The sequence below is a fragment of the Hermetia illucens genome, chromosome 3 (genome assembly GCF_905115235.1).
Source record: "Hermetia illucens chromosome 3, iHerIll2.2.curated.20191125, whole genome shotgun sequence".
In the NCBI taxonomy this organism is placed as follows: domain Eukaryota; kingdom Metazoa; phylum Arthropoda; class Insecta; order Diptera; family Stratiomyidae; genus Hermetia; species Hermetia illucens.
This window is the reverse complement of record NC_051851.1, coordinates 38,726,913-38,747,039: the sequence shown is the minus strand read 5'-3', so window position 1 is coordinate 38,747,039 and position 20,127 is coordinate 38,726,913. Positions and strand designations below refer to the sequence as shown.

The window sequence follows — 20,127 nt, the reverse complement described above, 5'->3', positions numbered from 1 at the left end:
CGCAAGTCTTTTGGTGGTCTGGAAAACTGAGCAACTCAAACGATGTAAGGAGTATTTTATCACGACTTGGAGCCATATGACATCTGGTGAAGTTCCACCTTATGTGAATGAAATGCCTAGTTACTGTAACATGCGGACACGGCCTGGTCTTTCATTTAATATGAACATAATCTTCCCCTTCGATGCGCTCGTGCGGTACGAGGCTGCAGATCACTTTCCGGAACTACTTTTCGCAAGCTCTGCAGAGTTGCAATTTTCATGCTTCCGCAAATCATGAGAATGTTAAGTCTTTTGCAGTGGGTGGAAAAAACACCACTTCGAAAACTAGATCGACAGATTTTGGAATATACCAAAATAATAGCTACTATAAAAGTGGCCCTATCTTCACCTTCACGTGGTGACTGCTGGGAGCTCTTTCTTAACGAAAAGCTGCAGACGGAGAAGGATGAAGGCGGGTGGGTGGTCAAAGGGTAGTATAGGTCCCGGGGCGAAACGTGGATTGGTACCCACGATGGAGCATAAAACCTGGGAAATGCCTGCTGAACCAACACCAACAGCTCTACTACCAAACCCTATCTCCACCTCCACGTGGTGACCGCTGGGAGCTCTTTCTTAACGAAAAGCTGCAGACGGAGAAGGATGAAGGCGAGTCTCCCGCGCCTAAAAACGGGACAAATTGTACCAACTGGTCCTCCAGGTTGGGGGTTGGGTAGGGCTGACAACCCTACACGGAAAACAACCGTTACGAAGCCACAACAGGAGCCTCGGATAGGATGGATATTAAAACGACGGACCCGGCAACGACAAAGGAACAACGATTTGCGCATTTTCTCATGGAACGTGCGCTCCCTGTACAGAGATGAAGCTGATAAGCAGCTAGCCGATACCCTGTCCCAATATAGGGCTGATGTAACAGCGTTGCAAGAGATGCGATGGACAGGGACCGGTTTCCTGGAGAAGAGCCACTACACCATATATTATAGCGGCCATCCAGTAAACCATGTGCTCGGAGTAGGTTTCTTAGTCAGCCAAAAAATGAAACCTGCTGTTATCGGCTTTGAAAGTATAAGCGAACGGCTATGCACTCTGCGCTTGCGAGGCAAGTTTAGAAATATAAGCCTCATAAACGTTCACGCCCCTACAGAGGAGACTGCAGAGTCGGAGAAGGATACCTTCTACGAGGCAGTAGAAAGAGCCCTCGAAGCCTGTCCCAGATATGATATCAAAATCATACTTGGGGATTTCAACAGCCAAGTAGGGAAGGAGCCCGTATTCAGGCGATACGTTGGCTCCCATAGCTTACACGAAAAAACAAATGATAACGGACTGCGGACTATTCAATTAGCAGGGTCACACGAAATGGTTGTTGGAAGTACCTGGTTTGCGCGGAAAGCGGTCCACAAACATACGTGGGCCTCTCCAGACGGGACCACTTTCAACCAAATTGACCACGTGTTGATCGAACGCCGCCACCTCTCAGCCTTGATGAATGTCAGAACATATAGGGGGGCCAATATAGACTCGGATCACTATCTCGTTGGCATGGTGCTCCGAGCTCGAATAACAATACCACCTAGAATCCCCTCTGACAATCAGGTGAGAGTGAACACTGAAGCCATCCACAACACAACCCTCCGCGACACCTATAAGAGGGAAATGGATGCCGCAATAACCGCAGTCAATAGAGGACCTGGAGATGAAGCATCAACTAATGATCTTCACAACCATCTGAAGAACGTTATCATGGATACGGCCACAAATATACTTGGCCCCAGCCGCAAAAGGAGTCGGAACGGCTGGTTTGACGATGAATGTAAGCTAGCAACGGAACGGAAGAATGCCGCATACCGAGTAATGTTGCATTCTCAAAGAACGCGGGCACGCGCAGAGACTTATCACGAACTCCGTCGAGCGGAGAAGCGACTTCACAGACGGAAAAAGGAAGCCTGGGAGAACCAACAAGTCTGTGAACTAGAAAAGTACAGGGAGCAACCGCACCAGGCGCGGAAGTTTTACCAACAAGTCAGCAGGATGAAGCCTTATACACCTCGATGCTCATCCTGCCGAGACAAAGAGGGAAATCTGATTTCCGACAGAATGGGCATATTAGAGCGATGGGTTGAGTACTTTGATGAGCTACTGAACAACCAGAACATCGGCGAGTTGGAGGTCCCGCCAACTGAAGACGACGGACAAATACTGCCACCACCAAGTTTAGGAGAAACAGTCCGTGCAATTCATCGGCTAAAAAATCATAAGTCGCCAGGAGCCGATGGAATTACAGCCGAATTGGTTAAATATGGAGGCGACCAGTTACACCAAGTGGTTCATCAACTTGTGCTCAAGGTATGGGACAGCGAATCAATGCCTGACGATTGGCAGCGAGGCATAATCTGTCTCATACATAAAAAGGGAGATATCACACAGTGCAGCAATTATAGAGGTATCACGTTGCTGAGTACCATCTATAAGATATTCTCCACTATCTTGCTAGGCCGGATAGCCCCATACGCCCAGAACATCATTGGCCCATACCAAAGAGGCTTCACTCCAGGCAAATCAGCAACAGATCAGATTTTCTCTCTGCGGCAGGCGATGGAAAAACTGTTGGAATATGGACAACAGTTGCACCATCTGTTCATCGACTTTAAAGCCGCCTATGATAGCATAGCCAGGGTAAAACTGTACACGGCCATGAGAGAATTCGGTATCCCGACGAAATTAATAAGACTGACTAGGCTGACCCTGACCAATGTGCGAGGCCAGATAAAAGCAGCAGGATCACTCTCAAGACCATTCGACATCAACAACGGTCTACGACAAGGGGATGCGCTATCATGCGTCCTCTTTAACCTGGCCCTCGAGAAGGTGATCCGTGATGCTGAGGTGAATGCAAGAGGTACGATCCTCTTCAAGTCCACCCAACTACTGGCCTATGCTGACGATATCGACATCATGGGAAGAACCACCCGAGACGTTCAAACTGCCTTCATCCAGATCGAGCAGGCGGCGCGAGATCTTGGGCTGCACATCAATGAAGGCAAGACAAAATACATGGTGGCAACGTCAGCACCGAAGACGAATCAACCAACAACATCAAACCGCACTGGTCAAACACAAGCACGAACAAGAATAAGGATAGGGGAATACAACTTTGAGACCGTTGACAATTTCTCCTATCTAGGGTCGAAAATCACAACCGATAACAACTACGATGAGGAAATCCGCGCACGGTTGTTGTCAGCCAACAGAGCCTATTTCAGCTTACAAAGACTGTTCCGCTCGAAACGTCTCACCATAGGGTCAAAGCTCTTACTGTACAAGACTATGATCTTGCCAGTCCTCATGTATTCCTCGGAAACTTGGGTTCTTAGCAAGAAAAATTGCGAACTCTTGGCCGCGTTCGAGAGAAGAATCCTCCGAAGAATTTTTGGCCCCCTACATGAGGATGGACGATTCCGTAGCCTACACAATGACGAAATCTATGAGCGATACCATGACCGTACGGTTGTGGATAAAATCCGGCTCAATAGGTTACGGTGGGCGGGTCACTTAATCCGTATGGATGAAGATGATCCCACCCGGAAAGTCTATAAGGGCAATATCTATGGTAGGAAAAGAAGACGAGGCAGACCCTGCCTAAGATGGAGCGATGGCGTGGGCCAGGACGCCAGACAGCTTTTAGGGATATCGAATTGGTGGACCTCGGCGCAAAACCGGGATGTCTGGAGTTCCTTATTAAGGCAGGCCTAGACCGGATACCGGTTGTTGCGCCGTTGATGATGATGATGATGATGGTGCTCCGAGCTCGAATAAGAACACCACTCAGAATGCTCTCTGACAATCAAGTGAGAGTTAACAGAGACATATCTCGAATTCCGTCGAGCGGAGAAGCGACTTCACGGACAGAAAAAGGAAACCTGGGAGAACCAACAAGTCTGTGAACTCGAAAAGTACCTGGAGCAACCGCACTAGGTGCGGAAGTTTTACCAACAAGTTAGCAGGACGAAGCCGTATACACCTCGATGCTCATCCTGCCGAGACAAAGAGATAAATCTGATTTCCGACAAAATGGGCATATTGGAGCGATGGGTTGAGTACTTTGATGAACTACTGAAGAACCGGAACATCGGCCAGTTGGAGGTCCCGCCAACTGAAGATGACGGACAAATACTGCCACCACCAAGTATAGAAGAAACAGTCCGTGCAATTCACCGGCTAAAAAAGCATAAGTCGCCAGGAACCGATGGAATTACAGACGAATTGGTTAATATAGAGGCGATCAGTTACACCAAGTGGTTCATCAACTTGTGCTCAAGGTTTGGGACAGCGAGTCAATGCCTGACGATTGGCAACGAAGCATTATCTGTTCCATACATAAAAAGGGAAATATCACATAGTGCAGCAATTATAGAAGTATGTCATTGCTGAGTACCATCTATAAGATATTCTCCACTATCTTGCTAGGCCGGATAGCCTCATACACCCAGAACATCATTGACCCATACCAAAGAGGCTTCACTCCAGGCAAATCAGCAGCAGATCAGATTCTCCCTGTGCGACAAGCGATGGAAAAACTGTTGGAATATGGACACCAGTTGCACCATCTATTTATCGACTTTAAAGCCGCTTATGATAGCATAGGCAGGGTAAAACTGTACACGGCCATTGGAGAATTCGGTATCTCGACGAAATTAATAAGATTGACTAAGCTGACCCTGACCAATGTGCGAAGTCAGACAAAAGCAGCAGGATCGTTCTCAAGACCATTCGACATTAACAACGGGCTGCGACAAGGGGATGCCCTATCATGCGTCCTCTTTAACCTGGCCCTGGAGAAAGTGATCCGCGATGCTGAGGTAAATGCGAGAGGTATGATCCTCTTCAAGTCCATCCAACTACTGGTCTATGCTGACGATACCGACATCATGGGAAGAACCACCCGAGACGTACAAACTGCCTTCATCTAGATTGAGTAGGCGGCGCGAGATCTTGGGCTGCACATCAATGAAGGCAAGACAAAGCAAATGGTGGCAACGTCAGCACGAAAAACCAACCAACCAACAACATCAAACCGCACTGGTCAAACGGGAAGAATAAAGATAGGAGAATACAACTTTGAGACCGTTGATAATCTTTCCTATCTAGGGTCGAAAATCACAACCGATAACAGCTACGATGGTGAAATCTGCGCACGGTTGTTGTCAGCTAACAGAGCCTATTTCAGCTTACAAAAACTGTTCCGCTCGAAATGCCTCACCATAGGGTCAAAGTTCTTACTGTACAAGACAATGATCTTGCCAGTCCCCATGTATTCCTCGGAGGCTTGGGTTCTTAGCAAGAAGAATTGCGAACTCTTGGCCGCGTTCGAGAGAAGAATCCTCCTAAGAATTTTTGGCTCCGTACATGAGGATGGACGATTCCGTAACCTACATAACGACGAAATTTATGAGCGATACCATGACCGTCCGGTTGTAGATAAAATGCGGCTGAATAGGTTACGGTGGGCGGGTCACTTAATCCGTATGAATGAGGATGATGCAGCCCGGAAAATCTATAAGGACAATATCTATGGTAGAAAAAGAAGACGAGGCCAACTCTGCTGGAGATGGAGCGATGGCGTAGGTTAGGGCGCCAGACAGCTTCAAAGGATATCGAATTGGTGGACCTCGGCGCAAAACCGGGATGTCTGGAGTACCTTATTAAGGCAGGCCTATACCGGATACCCGTCGTTGCGCTGTTGTTGATGATGATGATAGAAACCCTTCTTTTGCATTCCCAAAGTCCCGATTGGTAAATAATACTACGCCATTGAGTCATTTTTCAGCATGGTCCGTAATTAGTATCCGCTCCGAATCATGTCCTCAGAAAAATAGCTATAGCATGTGTGGAACCTATGGATCATTCTGTATTGTTATTGACAATTGTATACATGCGCTAGCGATCCGAAAAAAATCGTCTTTATCTGAGGCGGATTTAGATGGAGATTGCTAGTCCACGCTATGCCTATTTTGACCAAAATTTTGAAAGGTAGAAAATTCAAAAATATTCAGGTATTCTGTCGTGGGTCAATATCGTGAGAAAAGCTATATCTTCATGTCAGCCTGATTTCCATAGATGTGTGGATCAGCAGACGAAAGTGGAAAAAGATAAGCCACACATTAGGTAGAGGCAACAACTGCTGGCAATGTCATGCAGTGGAACCAGCCTTTCTAGGATGACTGAATAAGTGCTTTAGGACAGCTGATGTCTGACATGGAATCTACAGTCTGAATCACTCTAGAATGAGTGAGACTTGAACCGTGACGTTTCATTACAGCAGCTCTTTATGAAGTAAGGGTTTCAATGGCCGAAAGTATTCCATTCAGAATGGATAATTTACAGTTAATTTGCGAATGAATTATGAATGCGACTCTCTTGTGGTTCCTCGTAAAGCAAACTCTATCATTTCTGGGAATAAATACAACTCGACGGAATAATTGGCATTTATTTTTCAATTAGTGGAAAGTCTTCTGAAAAGCGTTCGGCTTTTTCCCTGCCATTCTTGCCGGTTACTTTCCTCTAATTGCAGCTGAAATGAATATTTCATTTCGGAAATTGAGGCAATACTCGATACGATCAATGGCCAAACGCTATCCCACATAAATTTTCCTATTCAAACGTCGTCTTCCCTTTTCAATTTAAATTTGAAAAACTTTCCTAAGCGACTGTATAACGGAAATCTCTCTCCGCGCTAATTATAGTGAAAACTCGATTCGTGCCTCACCACAAGCATACTTTCAAATTTACTGGCTTCAAAACCGATTAATTTCTATTGAAAACTTTCGCCAGTATCATCAACTGCTTTACCCTCGACTTCATCTTCCTCGGCATCGTCATCATCATCATCCTCGTCGTCTTCCCTAATTATTTCTTAGAGTGATCTCGTTCTCATCGAATTATCCGTGTAATTTCATTGAAAGGTAATTGCCTGTCTTTGATCAATTTCTACACCCCCAATAGGATACCTCGCTCCGCGGTCGGCACTGGGAATAAAGAAATATTTAGCTTGCCGTGCAGCGAACTTCCCCCCCCCCCCCTTTTTCTGACGTTGTCCTGCCCAGTCTGCTTCCTCTTTCTAATGATTTTCATTTTCCTCGCATTTCGCCAGCACATTTCACTTCTCAACAAAAGTTGAAGGAGTTGGGTTCGAGTGGTCCTTAAACTGCCACAACCGCAAACCTGTCTTAAGGTGGAATTACAACGAGTAGAGAGCGGTTTGAGGTGGAGTGAAGGAGTCACTTTGTTGAAATGACATTTCTGTAATTAAAACCAATCATTATTCTCTGCGCTGCTTCTTACCTTTCCGACTGCTTTGCTGCTGTTGAAGTTAACTCAATAAATTATGTCATCAATAATAGCCAATACCCCGCAAACATGGGTTGAATATTTTTTATTAATGTTTCCTCTTAATGCTTGAACATTTCAGAGTGTTTGGAAATGACACATTCACGCTCCATTTGGACCACGGACGAGGATTCGGGCGACCGTATCATGATGAACTTTCTATATTGGCACCGGTACTGCAATGCTGCTTGATAAGGACTACGACACTTCAATCTCTTCTCAAGTAAGTATCTGGGAGTATGAGAGTGGTACAATTGAAAGGATATATTTTTTTTTGAATTTTCTGAAAATAATTTGAAGGCATCTAAGATTGCTTTAATAGATATTAGATACATTAGTAGATATTTTTCATTTCCTCTCTTTCTGGGCGGAAACTTATACAAATTAATTTATTCCTTATTCGAAACAAACTAAAGCAGTTGCAACTTAACAGCGCACAAGCAGCCCTAAAATTTCTGTAAGCTACAATACAGGTGAGAAGAAATGAACCCTGATTTCTAAAAACCTCAGGAAAGAAAGGAGCAATACTTCATTTCCTTGGGTAAATCTTTCAGAAGGGCTAACGGTAAACAATAACATATTAAAGGGTATAGAAATACTCAGCACAATAAGGGGGAGAATGTTACCTTGTTCTGACTGAAAATTTAAGAATATTACATAGATAGGTCCAAATAGTCATTAGAAGTGTATGCGCGGCATAAGCGTGGCGGTGGATTAATAGAATATCTGTCCCCAAAGCAATGTGATGGCCCGTGATTATCAGCCAAGTATGGATTTTAATCTAGTTAACGCAAGAATGTGAAGCTTCTAGTCAGGCTTCCTTACCAAATGAATTTTTCGAAAGTATCTTTTTTTTTGATAGCTACGACGACAATAGCGAGAGTAAAATGTTAAATTTTCCCCTGTCAGCGATTGATGGAGGTCTGCAAGGCACAAAGACTGGGGATTGATACGAAATTTGCAGGCACTATTTACAAAGGCTTAGCCAGTCAAACCAGACAAAATCATGAAATAGAAAAAATTTCCAGGATTTGATTAGATTTTCAACAAACAATAAGTATGAGTAGGCATTGAGGGTAGTAGTATTTTTAGTAAGGAAAGAAAATCCAAGAGATCCATCTTATTTTCTTGAGCTTCTTCAACTTTTGAGGAAATAATAGTCTTTCAACTGGAAAATATTTACCGTTAGTTTTCTCTCTTCGCTTGGACTAAGAAGGCCGGGAATTTTTCAATATGGTCATGTTGTTTGAACATGCATCCTGGTTCCGGGTTCCGACTGACCAGCGTTGTTCAATGAATATAATTTACTAGAAATATTGCTGGCCACATCTCAACTTTCTTGGCCTAAGAAACGTGGAGTAGAAACATCGTGAAAGTTGAGTTCATATAATCGCTGGGAGTGAGATCTAATATGATGCATTAAATACCGATATCACACCAAGCATTGCTTTCATAAAAATAAATTTACCTCAGCACCTGATGAAAGATACAGAAGTTTCTGTCCAGAAAAAAGATTCTGATTTCGGATACGTGTTGGGGCTTAAGAACCCACTGACAAAAATTTGTGGGGCAACAAACTGTACATTTTGAAACTTTATTGCTACCGAAAAATCAAGGACGCTTAGGATAGGAACTGACGTCATGGCTACGACCTTTGGCTATCGAACAAGGACTATGATTGGTTTCAGGAATGTGTGCACGCTCCACGACAATGGTATCAGGGGTGGCTTTTTGAGACTGGACATTCTGACTTTAAGCGAAATAAGATCGTGGGACTCTGGAGAGTGCTCCTCTCCCTCTTGTAGTAATGTCCTTTTGTACTCTAGAAAGCTGAGTGGTTGCAGGCGCGAATACAGTGTCTGGTTGTTTCTGACGGATGTAGCAAGGCCTGCTGTCTGGTCAAGACAGGAAGCGTCTTTCTGACAGATCCCTGATTGCAAAATTCCAGTTCAAGTTAAGGATAATCACAATTGTACAATGCTGTGCACTAACAGCTACTTCCGATATAGTCGATAAGAATGCTCATAGAGTTCCTTAAGAAGACATTATGATCGTGATGGCTGATCTGAATGCCAAAGTGGGCTTTGACAACACCTTGCTCGGACATATGACGGGAAAGATGCTGTTGGCAACCGAAGCGATAATGGTGAGAGGTTGTGTGTTGTGTGGATTTCTGCAATTTCCATCGCCTTGCCATTGGTGGCACATTGTTCGAGCACAGATTCTGCCATAAGATCAGTTGAGTTTCAACTGACCGACACCGTACGAGCAATTCGATTGACCACCTTGCGTAGTAGCAGATCTAGGATTTGTCTCCTAAATATGCGTAACAAGAGAGGCGCTGACATGGGCCTCGAAAGTGATCAACACTGGTCACTTATGTTCGCTTGCGTCCACCTCTTCTCGCAAGGTTGAACCCCCTCAAATTCAGCATCGGTCGCTTGTATGATGCTACCGCTCGACAATGGGGGAGCTACCTTGCTAATCGAACGACAAATACACTGAGTAACCCTATTGGCGGGTCATAAAACTGCTCCTTTGTCGGAAGTTACCCAGGAATCATGAAACTGACCGAATAATCGGAGGGAATTGAAACCTCTATTGACCGCTGCGTGCAACGGTGCGCTCGAACTACGATACCGTGGAAAATGCCGGAAAGTTGAACGTGTGTGCGCCATGACATAAGGAAATTTCCTACTGCACTGTGCCGGGAAGTGGAAGATTACGCAGAGCGCATTGATTACAGAAGCATTTGCTGCGTGGCCTGATACTATCTCAAACGAACAACTTAGTCGGTTCACAGGTCTGCCATTCGTACGCCCTGTGATCGGAACACCAAAGTGACAGTGGATAGGCGACACACTAAGAAGGGGCCACAACTGCATTGCGTGCTACGCCATACAGTGGCATTCACTCTCCCAAGATGGCTGACGATTGAGTCGCTCCAAGGGCCCTTAGCGCAGAACAGTAGAGGAGGAGGGCGACGGTTTTGGGAAGTTGTGGGAAAGCTGAAGAGCATTTAAGGTAACAGCGAACGATGGCGGGTATCCGTCGTTGACGGGCTATACCCCACCAAGGAGTGAATGGCAATCATATATATACTGTATATATTAACGCATTACAAAAGAACTTGTATGAAATCACAAATCTTTCGATTCTCCTGTGAATAACGTTAACGGTCGATTCCTCATTCACGATGAAGAGGTGGAAGGAACACTTCACCAAGGTACTTAGCCACATCACATCCGGTGAAGTTTCTTCTCTAGTGGGCTTCACGGTAGTTTCTGAGAATTGCAGAGCTTTCCCAGAGGGTGGGAGAAGAGAAGATTCCAAAAAAGACACTCGTTTTGAATGTAACGACTGGAGCGGCGTGCTCCCTTTCGTCACAAAGATAATAGTTAATATAATCTTTCAACAGGTCAAAGAAAATCCCGAAAACTGGATCGACAGAGAGCAGCCCATTTTCCGCTTCGGATCTTTATGAATTTACCATACCATAGCCCTACGGATCATTTTGAATAGGGCACGGAGTTTAAATCTCCGGTCCACCTGCTCTACATTGAGAGATAAGACTTTCGATAACGTGAACAGGAAGTGTGTTCGGAGTGCTCTACGCAGGTGGAGCATTCCGAAAAACTATAATAATAAATATGGTATTATCAGAGCGACATATGTTATGATAGCTGAAAATGTCATTTGCTGCATCGAGATGAAATCTCTGAGTAATCTAAGGGCGAAAGCGAAGTCCGTCAGAGTTGCATCTTGTCGTTGATGTTATTTTTTCTTGTTATCAGTGACGTTCTTCACGCTGCGTTATCCGAAGGAAGTAGAGGAGTTCAATGGACTATGGAATCTTTCCTCAAACAGCTCGATTACGCTGATGACATCTGTTTGCTCCTTATCCGTAAGGAGAACCAGGTGGAGATGGGTTAACCATAAACATCAACAAAGCCAGGGGTGTCAGTATGGCGAGTCATCCTACTCTCCCTATCTGCATTAATGGGCAGATCATCGAAAGTGTCGGTCAATTTGTATGTCTAGAAAGCACCGTTTCTATCGACGGTACACTGAAGTGGATGTTTCCCGACTCTTCATCGGCAAGTTAAGACTTTCCTATGCTTATTTTCTTTCTAGGTTGCTACCATATATGCATGTGATTTCCACTGTCACTGGAAGGGTCTTTAACCTTCTTTAACACCTGCTTGCCTCGTATCGTCGGAGTACACTGGGCTTATACTGTTACAAACAAAAAACTTGGTCGGCACACTGACCTGGCTCCCGTCGGGGATGTGATCCGAAGACGAAAATTCACACACTAAGAGGGGCGACAATTGCATTGCAGGCTATGCCATATCCACTCTCTCAAGATGTCCAAAGCGTGGATCGCCCTAAGGGTGCGTTGGTATCGTTGGCGCTGCTCGTGTGATAAGGGGTAAATGGCAACCATATAAATACATCGGATTCGTAATCTTCTATAATCTATTAAGTTTTCATTGTACATCTAAATGAATTGGGGATTGACTGATTCTTCTTCTTTTTCTTCAGCCTTTGTCCCGTTCACAAGCGGGGTCGGCTCGTCGTGATCGGCTTCGCCATTTGGCTCTATCGAATGCCTGATCTGGGTGCAATCTCGAGGCTTTCAAATCGCCATCCAGCGTATCAAGCCACCGCTGCTTAGGTCTACCTTTTGGTCGTTTACCATCGACTTCGATGTTCAGACCAATCTTGGCAAGTGAATTCTCGTTTGCACGAACTGCGGGACCATACCATCGAAGGCGCCTCTCTCGCAACTTTTCCACGATCGGTGCAACTCCATAACGATCGCGGATATCCTCATTTCGGATGTGATCTAAACGTGTGACGCCACTCGTCCAACGTAGCATCTTCGTCTCCATTACCGCAAGACGCCGTTCATTGTCTTTTATGGTCGGCCAACACTCAGAACCATAGAGAGCGACTGGACGGACGACATTCCGGTAAATTTTAGATTTGAGACGTTCGTTGATACGTCGATCACAAAGGACACCAGTTGTGGAACGCCACTTCATCCAGGTTGCGTTAATGCGTGAAGCAATTTCATAACGCAGTTCTCCATTGGCTGATAGCGTTGACCCGAGGTATTTAAATCGCTCAGTTCTGGGCAGATCACTGCCGCTGACAGTGATTGTGCCTGTTTCATGGGGACCGTGTTGCATGAGGCGATCACTCCATTTTTGAACAAGTTGCTCGAGATCATTTTTGCTATCAGATGCTAGGAAAACATCATCTGCATAAAGCAGTGTGTAGGGCGCTGGACGTTGGATATCCCGTGTGACGGTGTCCATAACAAGGACAAAGAGGAGTGGTGAGAGGGCACTTCCTTGATGAACACCAACAGAGACACGAAGCGGTTTTGATACACCCGCCATACTTCGAACTTTACTTTTCGGATCGTGGTAGAGCAATTGAACCCAGCGCACGAGTTCTTCTGGCATGAAGTGTTGTCGTAAAGCATACCAGATGAGTTCATGTGGTACACGGTCAAACGCTTTCTCTAGATCCAGAAAAGCAATGTAAAGAGGGCGATGCTTCTCACGGTGTTTCTCCATGAGTAACCGCGCAGCGTGTATTGCGTCAGTGGTTCCGCAGTTCTTGACAAATCCGGCTTGATTCACGGTTATTTCAACGATTTCGCGAATATGGTTGTCAAGAATGCGTTCAAAAATCTTCATGGTATGGGAAAGTAACCGGATCGGACGGTAATTTGAACATTCTGCTGGGCTACCTTTCTTTTTCCATATTGGAACAGTGGTACTTTCTTGCCAGTCAGATGGTGTTCTTCCTTCCTGAATAACCCGGTTAAAGAATTCACTGAGCCACAGTGTTGGGTCCCAGCTCTTCGCTTTCCAGAGCTCAGATGCGATGTCGTCAGGTCCTTTTGCTTTCCCCGATTTCATTTGTTTTATTGCCTCCTCGACTTCAGTTGCGCTGACTGGTGGAACTGCTCCAAATGTCGGCAATGATTGTGGAAGTGGAGGATGAGCAAATTCTTCAGTTGAAATCTGCTCGAAGTATTCTCGCCATCTATCCGTTGCGGCTCGACGGTTTGTAAGCAAAGTACCGTTCTTATCATTAACACAACAGAAATGTTCGATATCCTGTGTGCGTTCATCACGGCTTTTAGCAAGTCGATAAAGATCTCTCTCGCCATCCCGAGTGTCCAGTTTATCGTAAAGATTTTTGAAATGGTTTGCTCGGGTGACAGCGACCGCTTTCTTTGCTTCCCGGTTGGCATTCTTATAAATTTGCCAATTAGCAGGTGTTTTATCGTCGAGAAATTTGTGGTAGAGGTGTTTCTTTTCACGGACCTTCATTTCAAGATCATCATTCCAAAGCCAAGTATCTCTGTTGATGTACCGCTTACCCGGCTTGGTGACCGCTAGGGTTGCAGAGGCCGCTCTGTGGATCGTGTCTTTCATTTGGTTCCATGATTCTTCCACAGTCGTAATGGTTGGCAATCGTATGAGTGAGACCGTTTCTTCTTTCTTCTCACCAAATCGCCACCATTTAATGCGCGGCGAGCCAGTGCGTTCCTCACGCCGTTTTATCAGTGGCTTAATTCGCAGGACGGCAATCAACAGCCGATGTTGAGGTGCGATGGTCTCATAGGGAACGACTTTGCAATCAGTGACAGTGGTAAAGTGTTGACGTCTTATGAGAATATAGTCGATTTGCGTTTTATTGTTTCCACTGTAAAATGTGGGAAGATGAGACAATCGTTTGATGAACCATGTATTCATAAGTACAAGGTCATGGGTGTCCGCAAAATCGATTATACGCTCGCCACCTTCATTGCGCGCTCCGAACCCCTTTCCCCCATGACACCTGTTACCGTCTGCCTTTTCACCCACATGACCATTAAGGTCGCCGGCAATGATTATGTAATCGTCAGCAGGCACGTGACAAGTCTTTTCATCGAGAAGTTGCCAGAAGGCATCTTTCTCGGCATCAGGTCGACCTGTCTGTGTTGCATACGCGGTGAAGAAGTGAATAGTGCGATCAGTTGATATAATGGTGAGCTTCATCAGCCGATCATCGAATCGTTCGACTTCTTTAATGGCATTAGGGAAACCCTCTGAGATGGCAATGCCAACACCATATTGAGTGTGTGGGTTACCAAAATAGAGAAGTTTGTAGCCAGTTTTACCGCGTTCGCGTTCAATGTCGCAGCTTTTGGCACCAGACCATCGGGTTCCTTGCAGAGCGCAGATATCAATGCGCCTCTACCGAAGGGCTCTTGTGAGTTCCTCGGTCTTTCCAGTTAGGGTACCAACATTTAGCGTGTAGACACGTATTTGTTTTGTTCGTTGTGTGCGGACTAACTTGCTTACGTCCTGACGCCGTCCATGCGTCAAGAACCCTTGCCCATTTCTCGACAGGACCGGGGCCTGTCCTGCCGCGTCGACTGAGGTGGACGCCCTAGCATTTCTCCGAGGCTTATGACTCAATCCGATCATCATGTTTGTAACGACATTCTATGCATTTTCTTGGTCGACCTGTCGCGGGGCCTGTCACCAAGAGAAATCAGGTAGGATTTAGCATAGTAGAATAACTCCAACTATACTCTATTTATCTCTTTCCCTGATCTCAGCATTTTATTTTTGTTTTACTGAGGATAGTACAGAGTACGTTGCCTCAAACCCTCCTCCTTTACCTGGGCTTGGGACCAGCATACCCAATTCATCTTAATGACTTTATTATGTTTGTCAATGACATCTCAAAACCCTGGGGTGGCACTGAGGAGTTTGGATTCCAATATACCAATGTTGTTATGTACAAATGTCCAATGAATATTTTGATTAATACAGGGATTTATAAACGAAATTGTCCTTCAGATATTTGAAGACATTTTGGCTTCACGCTAATCGTTAATCATTCCACTTTATACTGCCCGTGCTTATTTTATACAGACAACTCGGAGTTATTTGCTTTTTTTAGTCTCCGCCGGATTTTACTTTCTTGTAGTACTATTTAGGCATATTGGTGGGGCTAGGTGATGGTGGTAGGTGGTGCTAGGAAAAGGCCAACAAAATCCACTCGATGTACTACTCGATCAAATCCACCCGCAATCTTTTTCCTATTTTGTTGATGGACAACGTGTATCATTTCTGACCTACTTAGGCGATTTAGGCGTAATCTTCAACGACAAGTTGCGGTCGGTTAACATCGCCAATCGTGCTTTCAAAATATCTGGCTCTTCTGACTTTTCCTAAATCCAGCCCTCCTTAACATGTTTTTGCTCGCTCGTTAGAAACATCCTTGAATATTATTCTGTAATATGATCTCCCTTCCAATTATGCCTGCCTTACTCCTACAGCTGTACGATGCAAATTCACTCGATCTCTATTCCTTAAAAAGGTGTTTTACGCTTATCTTAAGCAACGGCGAACATTTCAGCTCTGCCTCTTCATGACGCAATCAGATTTCGGACACGGGTCCCTGTTAAGGTAGGAGGTCCACCAATCCAGGGTATCATGGAGGTAAAGTCTTAGAGGGACTCGAAATACAAGATAAAGTCTATCAAGACCGGATTCTGCCATCGAAACTATTCGTACTGACGAACTACGTTCTGTCATGGATAATGCCAAGGAATTCGGCTAAAATTCTGCTTGCTATCCCTTCTATCTCGATGGAAGGCTTTAATAAACTGAAAATTGAATCAAGGTGTTCGTATGTCAAATCATCATGCATTCTTTTCATCTTCATCGGCATCCAGTATTCAAAAGGTGCAAAGCATATGTTCTATCTAGATGATTCTTATTTACTTATGGCGATACCGTTGTTATCGTTTAGTGAATAAGCAGCCCTAATTTTGCCTTCACGGTTTTGTATAGTATACACGTGGGGACTCCAACATCAACACTAATTTACGGATATATATTGGCTGTACTATTTAATTATCCGAAACAGTAGTCTAAATCGGTTTCTTGATGCATATCTAGCGTATGAAGATATCGCTACAATCGACCTTCCGGGTGTTTTTCATCGACTTTGATTTCCAGCCGAGAATTATATGTATGATCATACCAGCCAAGACGGCGGTTTTTCCACGTCAGATGGAAACTCCTAATGGCGGTGAATGTCCTCATTTCAGTAACGATCACAGCATGTAGCACCACTTATCCGACACCAACCTTTCCTTTCCATTATCGTTCCGAAATAACTTCCAGATGTCTGCAAAACTTTCAATGGTTCGGTTAACGACGTTAACGTACGATTCCTCATCTATGATATTGAGCAGCTTAATGGGTGGAGTGAATATTTTACCGTTGCTTAGCCCTGTAACATTCACCTCTTGTGAAGGAAATAGTTACTCTTCGTAAGATACTGATACGGACTGTTCCTCCAAGCAAACGTGAAACGAAAGTCTACTAAGCTTGCCGTTTTCCCTGCGAAACTATTCCTTGCTGAGCCTACAGTTTCCGAAGAGATCTATTCCAGAGAGTGAAAGAAGGAGACGGTCACATATATACCGAAAAAAGACACCTGTCTTGAGTGCAACAATTGTAGGTACATTGAGAAAACTTCGACAGCATGAATAGGGAGGGTATTTGGAGTGCTCTATGCATTCTCTCGTCGATGCTGTTCTCATTATCGGTGATGCTGAACAGTACGTCTTTCCTCAAAGACCTCGATTATGCTGATGACAAGTTTGCTGCCTCACAGAGCCGTGGACCTTAACCACATAGCAAATTAGTCTGGATATGTAGAAAGAGGCAAACATAGTCAGAATATGAAGGGCGCCCATCAATTCGCTTAGTTCGCTAGTTCAATGTTACCCAGATACATTAACACCAACAAGTTGTTTCGCCCGAATATTGAATGGGAGCAGCACCGAACAGGGTGTGATTGCCACTATTGTTCGGTCATTCCTAACCTTCGTTAGCATTTGACTCTACCATGTAATTCGTGTACTGACCCGATAAAATTTAAAATGAAGAATTTCGTTTGCATATGGATCAAGTACCATTAGATGTCTTGATTAGAAGGCAGAAGTGGCAGTGAATAGGTTACACTTTAAGAAAGACTGACAACTCATTTGTTGGCTATGTTATACAATAGAATCTACTATTCTAGAGTAACGACGAGTGGTAGCGGTAGGGGAGGAATGTACACTTTTCTGGAAACCATATAGAGAACTAAACATTTCAGCGAATTGGCAGCGATGTCGTTTAGTGGCAGGGCATGCCCTGTCATTAAGGCTCCATGGCAACGATATATTTCTCTATGAACGTCTCGACTCAGGACCTTTTTTCGAATTAGAAGTTGGTTAAACTTTCAGTTGAGAGTTTTGCTCTTGTCGGTCGGCGACTATTATGGGGGAGGGGGGGGAGGGCTAGCATGATCGAGTTCGATGCTGCTATCTGTCCCATCATAATTAAGTTAATGGCACAGATTTACCCACTAAACTCTCGTTACATCCCACCTGTCCCCCAAAAATCAATTCCCTGATTTCCTTTGGCTTTGCATTATTCTGCTATTGCCGATCACCTTCTCAACCAGCTTTCTCCCCCACTCTATTTGTCACAGCTGACTTCCTTCGGAAGCTCGCAAAATCTAGTAGGATCATAGTATCATTTAGGCAATAAGAAAGAAAGCATTGAGTTCGGCAGTTAAGTATCAGTGGCCGTACTGAACAACCCAATTAGCATTCTGATGTATGGTTTGATTCCGCAAACTCCTAACACTATTATTGCCGTGGGAAAAGCAAGTTGGGCTGAGTCCAGCCTGCTCAAATCCTCACAACCAACCCATAGCATTTATGAAGAGTAGCAGCGTTGTCTCTAGCAACCAGAAGTCGCTTTCAGATCTTCAAGAATTGTTTCTGCACAGTCTAGCTTTGGCTGGACAATGCATAGGTAGGTGTGGTTTATTCCCTCTTCCCCGCTATTTTTGCAATGCGATTGAAAGAGTACGCCGAGTCTAACGCATACTCCCTTATAAGGCAGTGCCCGGTGCAGATCGCGCGCGGTAATCCGGTCCGTGAGACTTCCGGAATTCAAAGTCAACGGCTGCTAAATAGTGCAAGTAAATTCTGCTCGTGACAATCGCTAGTGTGGTGCAGACTGTGCCCACCGAGAGGCTACCAAGAACAGAGCTCCTTCTGACCATTCCGTTCGCCCGATCATTCCCCCCTACTTCCATCTGATCGAGAATTTAGAGGATGGCGACTTTGAGCCCAGGTTGCCACTCAGACTATTCAGTGTCTCCCGGCACTGTCCCACAAGCTGGAAGATGTCGTCACGGACTACTAATACTTAATGGTCGCTTGGCTGTCGTTCGGAGCAAGTATGTTACGCTTGGGGCTAGGATCGAATTCGAGTATTTCCACTTCGAATACATTGGCAGATACTGGTAAACCGTACGACACAGCTGCACTAAGTCTATCCGGGAAAACCCCCGCGCCGACCCCCCAGAGTCTTCCATCCGCAAGTGGAAAATACTGTGTCATAACTGTGCGATACGTCACCGGTCTTCCACTCAGCCCCGGCTGGAAATCGCACCGCGAAATTTCTCGTGAAGCTCAACTTGCGTCACCCACAATTTGGTACATTGCCTTAGACACTTAAGGAAAGGCTACTAACTTGGAGTATTTGTTCAAATGTGTCTAGGAGTTTTCATATTGTTTTTCCTGAAACAAGGAGTGCCCTTTTCTGCTTATGAAGCCTACTTTTGTAGTATCCTGATCATTTTCAACTATTCAGATTTGGCTTACTTTGAGTGTTGTCCTTATTTCTTAGATGGATGTGGCTTAACATACCTAAAACTAATCGACATTTTTTTTGTTTCAGGTTCCATAACGGCCCAAAACATCTATCCGATCTACTACGTGAATCAATGCAGAGCGATCCCCTCAACCCGATTCTCTGGGAGCCTCATCTCAATGCACTCGATCGACGAGTGAAAATTATCCTGCAGGCTATCCGGGAGTGTGTCAAGAAGAACCCAGGCGATGAAGTAGCCATTGGCGAAGATGATATCTCATAGCGTTAACTTTTTCGCGGTTAATGACAATATTTTAGATTTTCAACTGATTTTAAGCTTAATGAATCAAGTGAATTTTGATTTTAGTAATAATAATCATTAGATGGAGGAGTAAATTTTATTCTGTACTGAAACGTAAAGTGAAACTCACTATAAGTGATAAATAAAGAAAAAACATTTAAAAAATAGTCAAAGAAATCTTAGAATTATTCCGGTTCCTAGAACCTTATTCACTTCATGAATGGAAAAGTCTTCTCAAAGTTTTTGGTGTCTATTTCTAGTTAGTGCCAAAACTATCTTAGAGTAAAATCAACTAAAATGAATTACGAGAGTCAAGTTGTATTCAGAATATTTATATTATACATATAAAAGTGTTATTTTTGTTAAGAGGATATTTTTATTGAATTTATTGCTCCGAAAGATAATGAGCTGAAGCTTAAGTAAATGTGTAAATATTACAAATCTATTCAAGTAAATACAAGGCAAATGAACTGTTCACAACCACGTACATAATAATACAAATACCATCGCATTGCGGTAACACACCTAAATCTATTTATGATCATGGAGACGAAGCTAAAAACTCTCTGTACGATGGGTTTCTTTGCTGTTAATGATCTTTTTTTAATTTAAGCTATTTTTCAACGTACGATGTAAGTTTCATTACAGTAAAACGAAAGCTGTAGGTTGCGAAAGCAGAACGACAAATATAAATTT

General features: G+C 44.3%; 1 protein-coding gene across 1 annotated transcript in view; it reads left to right on the top strand.

Annotated features, from left to right (window-relative positions):
• Positions 1–19,598, top strand: part of LOC119650579 (extracellular serine/threonine protein CG31145) — a 215,373-nt gene extending 195,775 nt beyond the window's left edge. The window contains exons 11-12 of the mRNA XM_038053405.1: positions 7,469–7,609; positions 19,218–19,598. Of these exons, the coding sequence (XP_037909333.1) occupies positions 7,469–7,609; positions 19,218–19,413 (337 nt within the window). The 3' untranslated portion in view covers positions 19,414–19,598. The remainder of the gene's footprint in view (positions 1–7,468; positions 7,610–19,217) is intronic.
• The last annotated feature ends 529 nt before the right edge of the window (positions 19,599–20,127 follow it).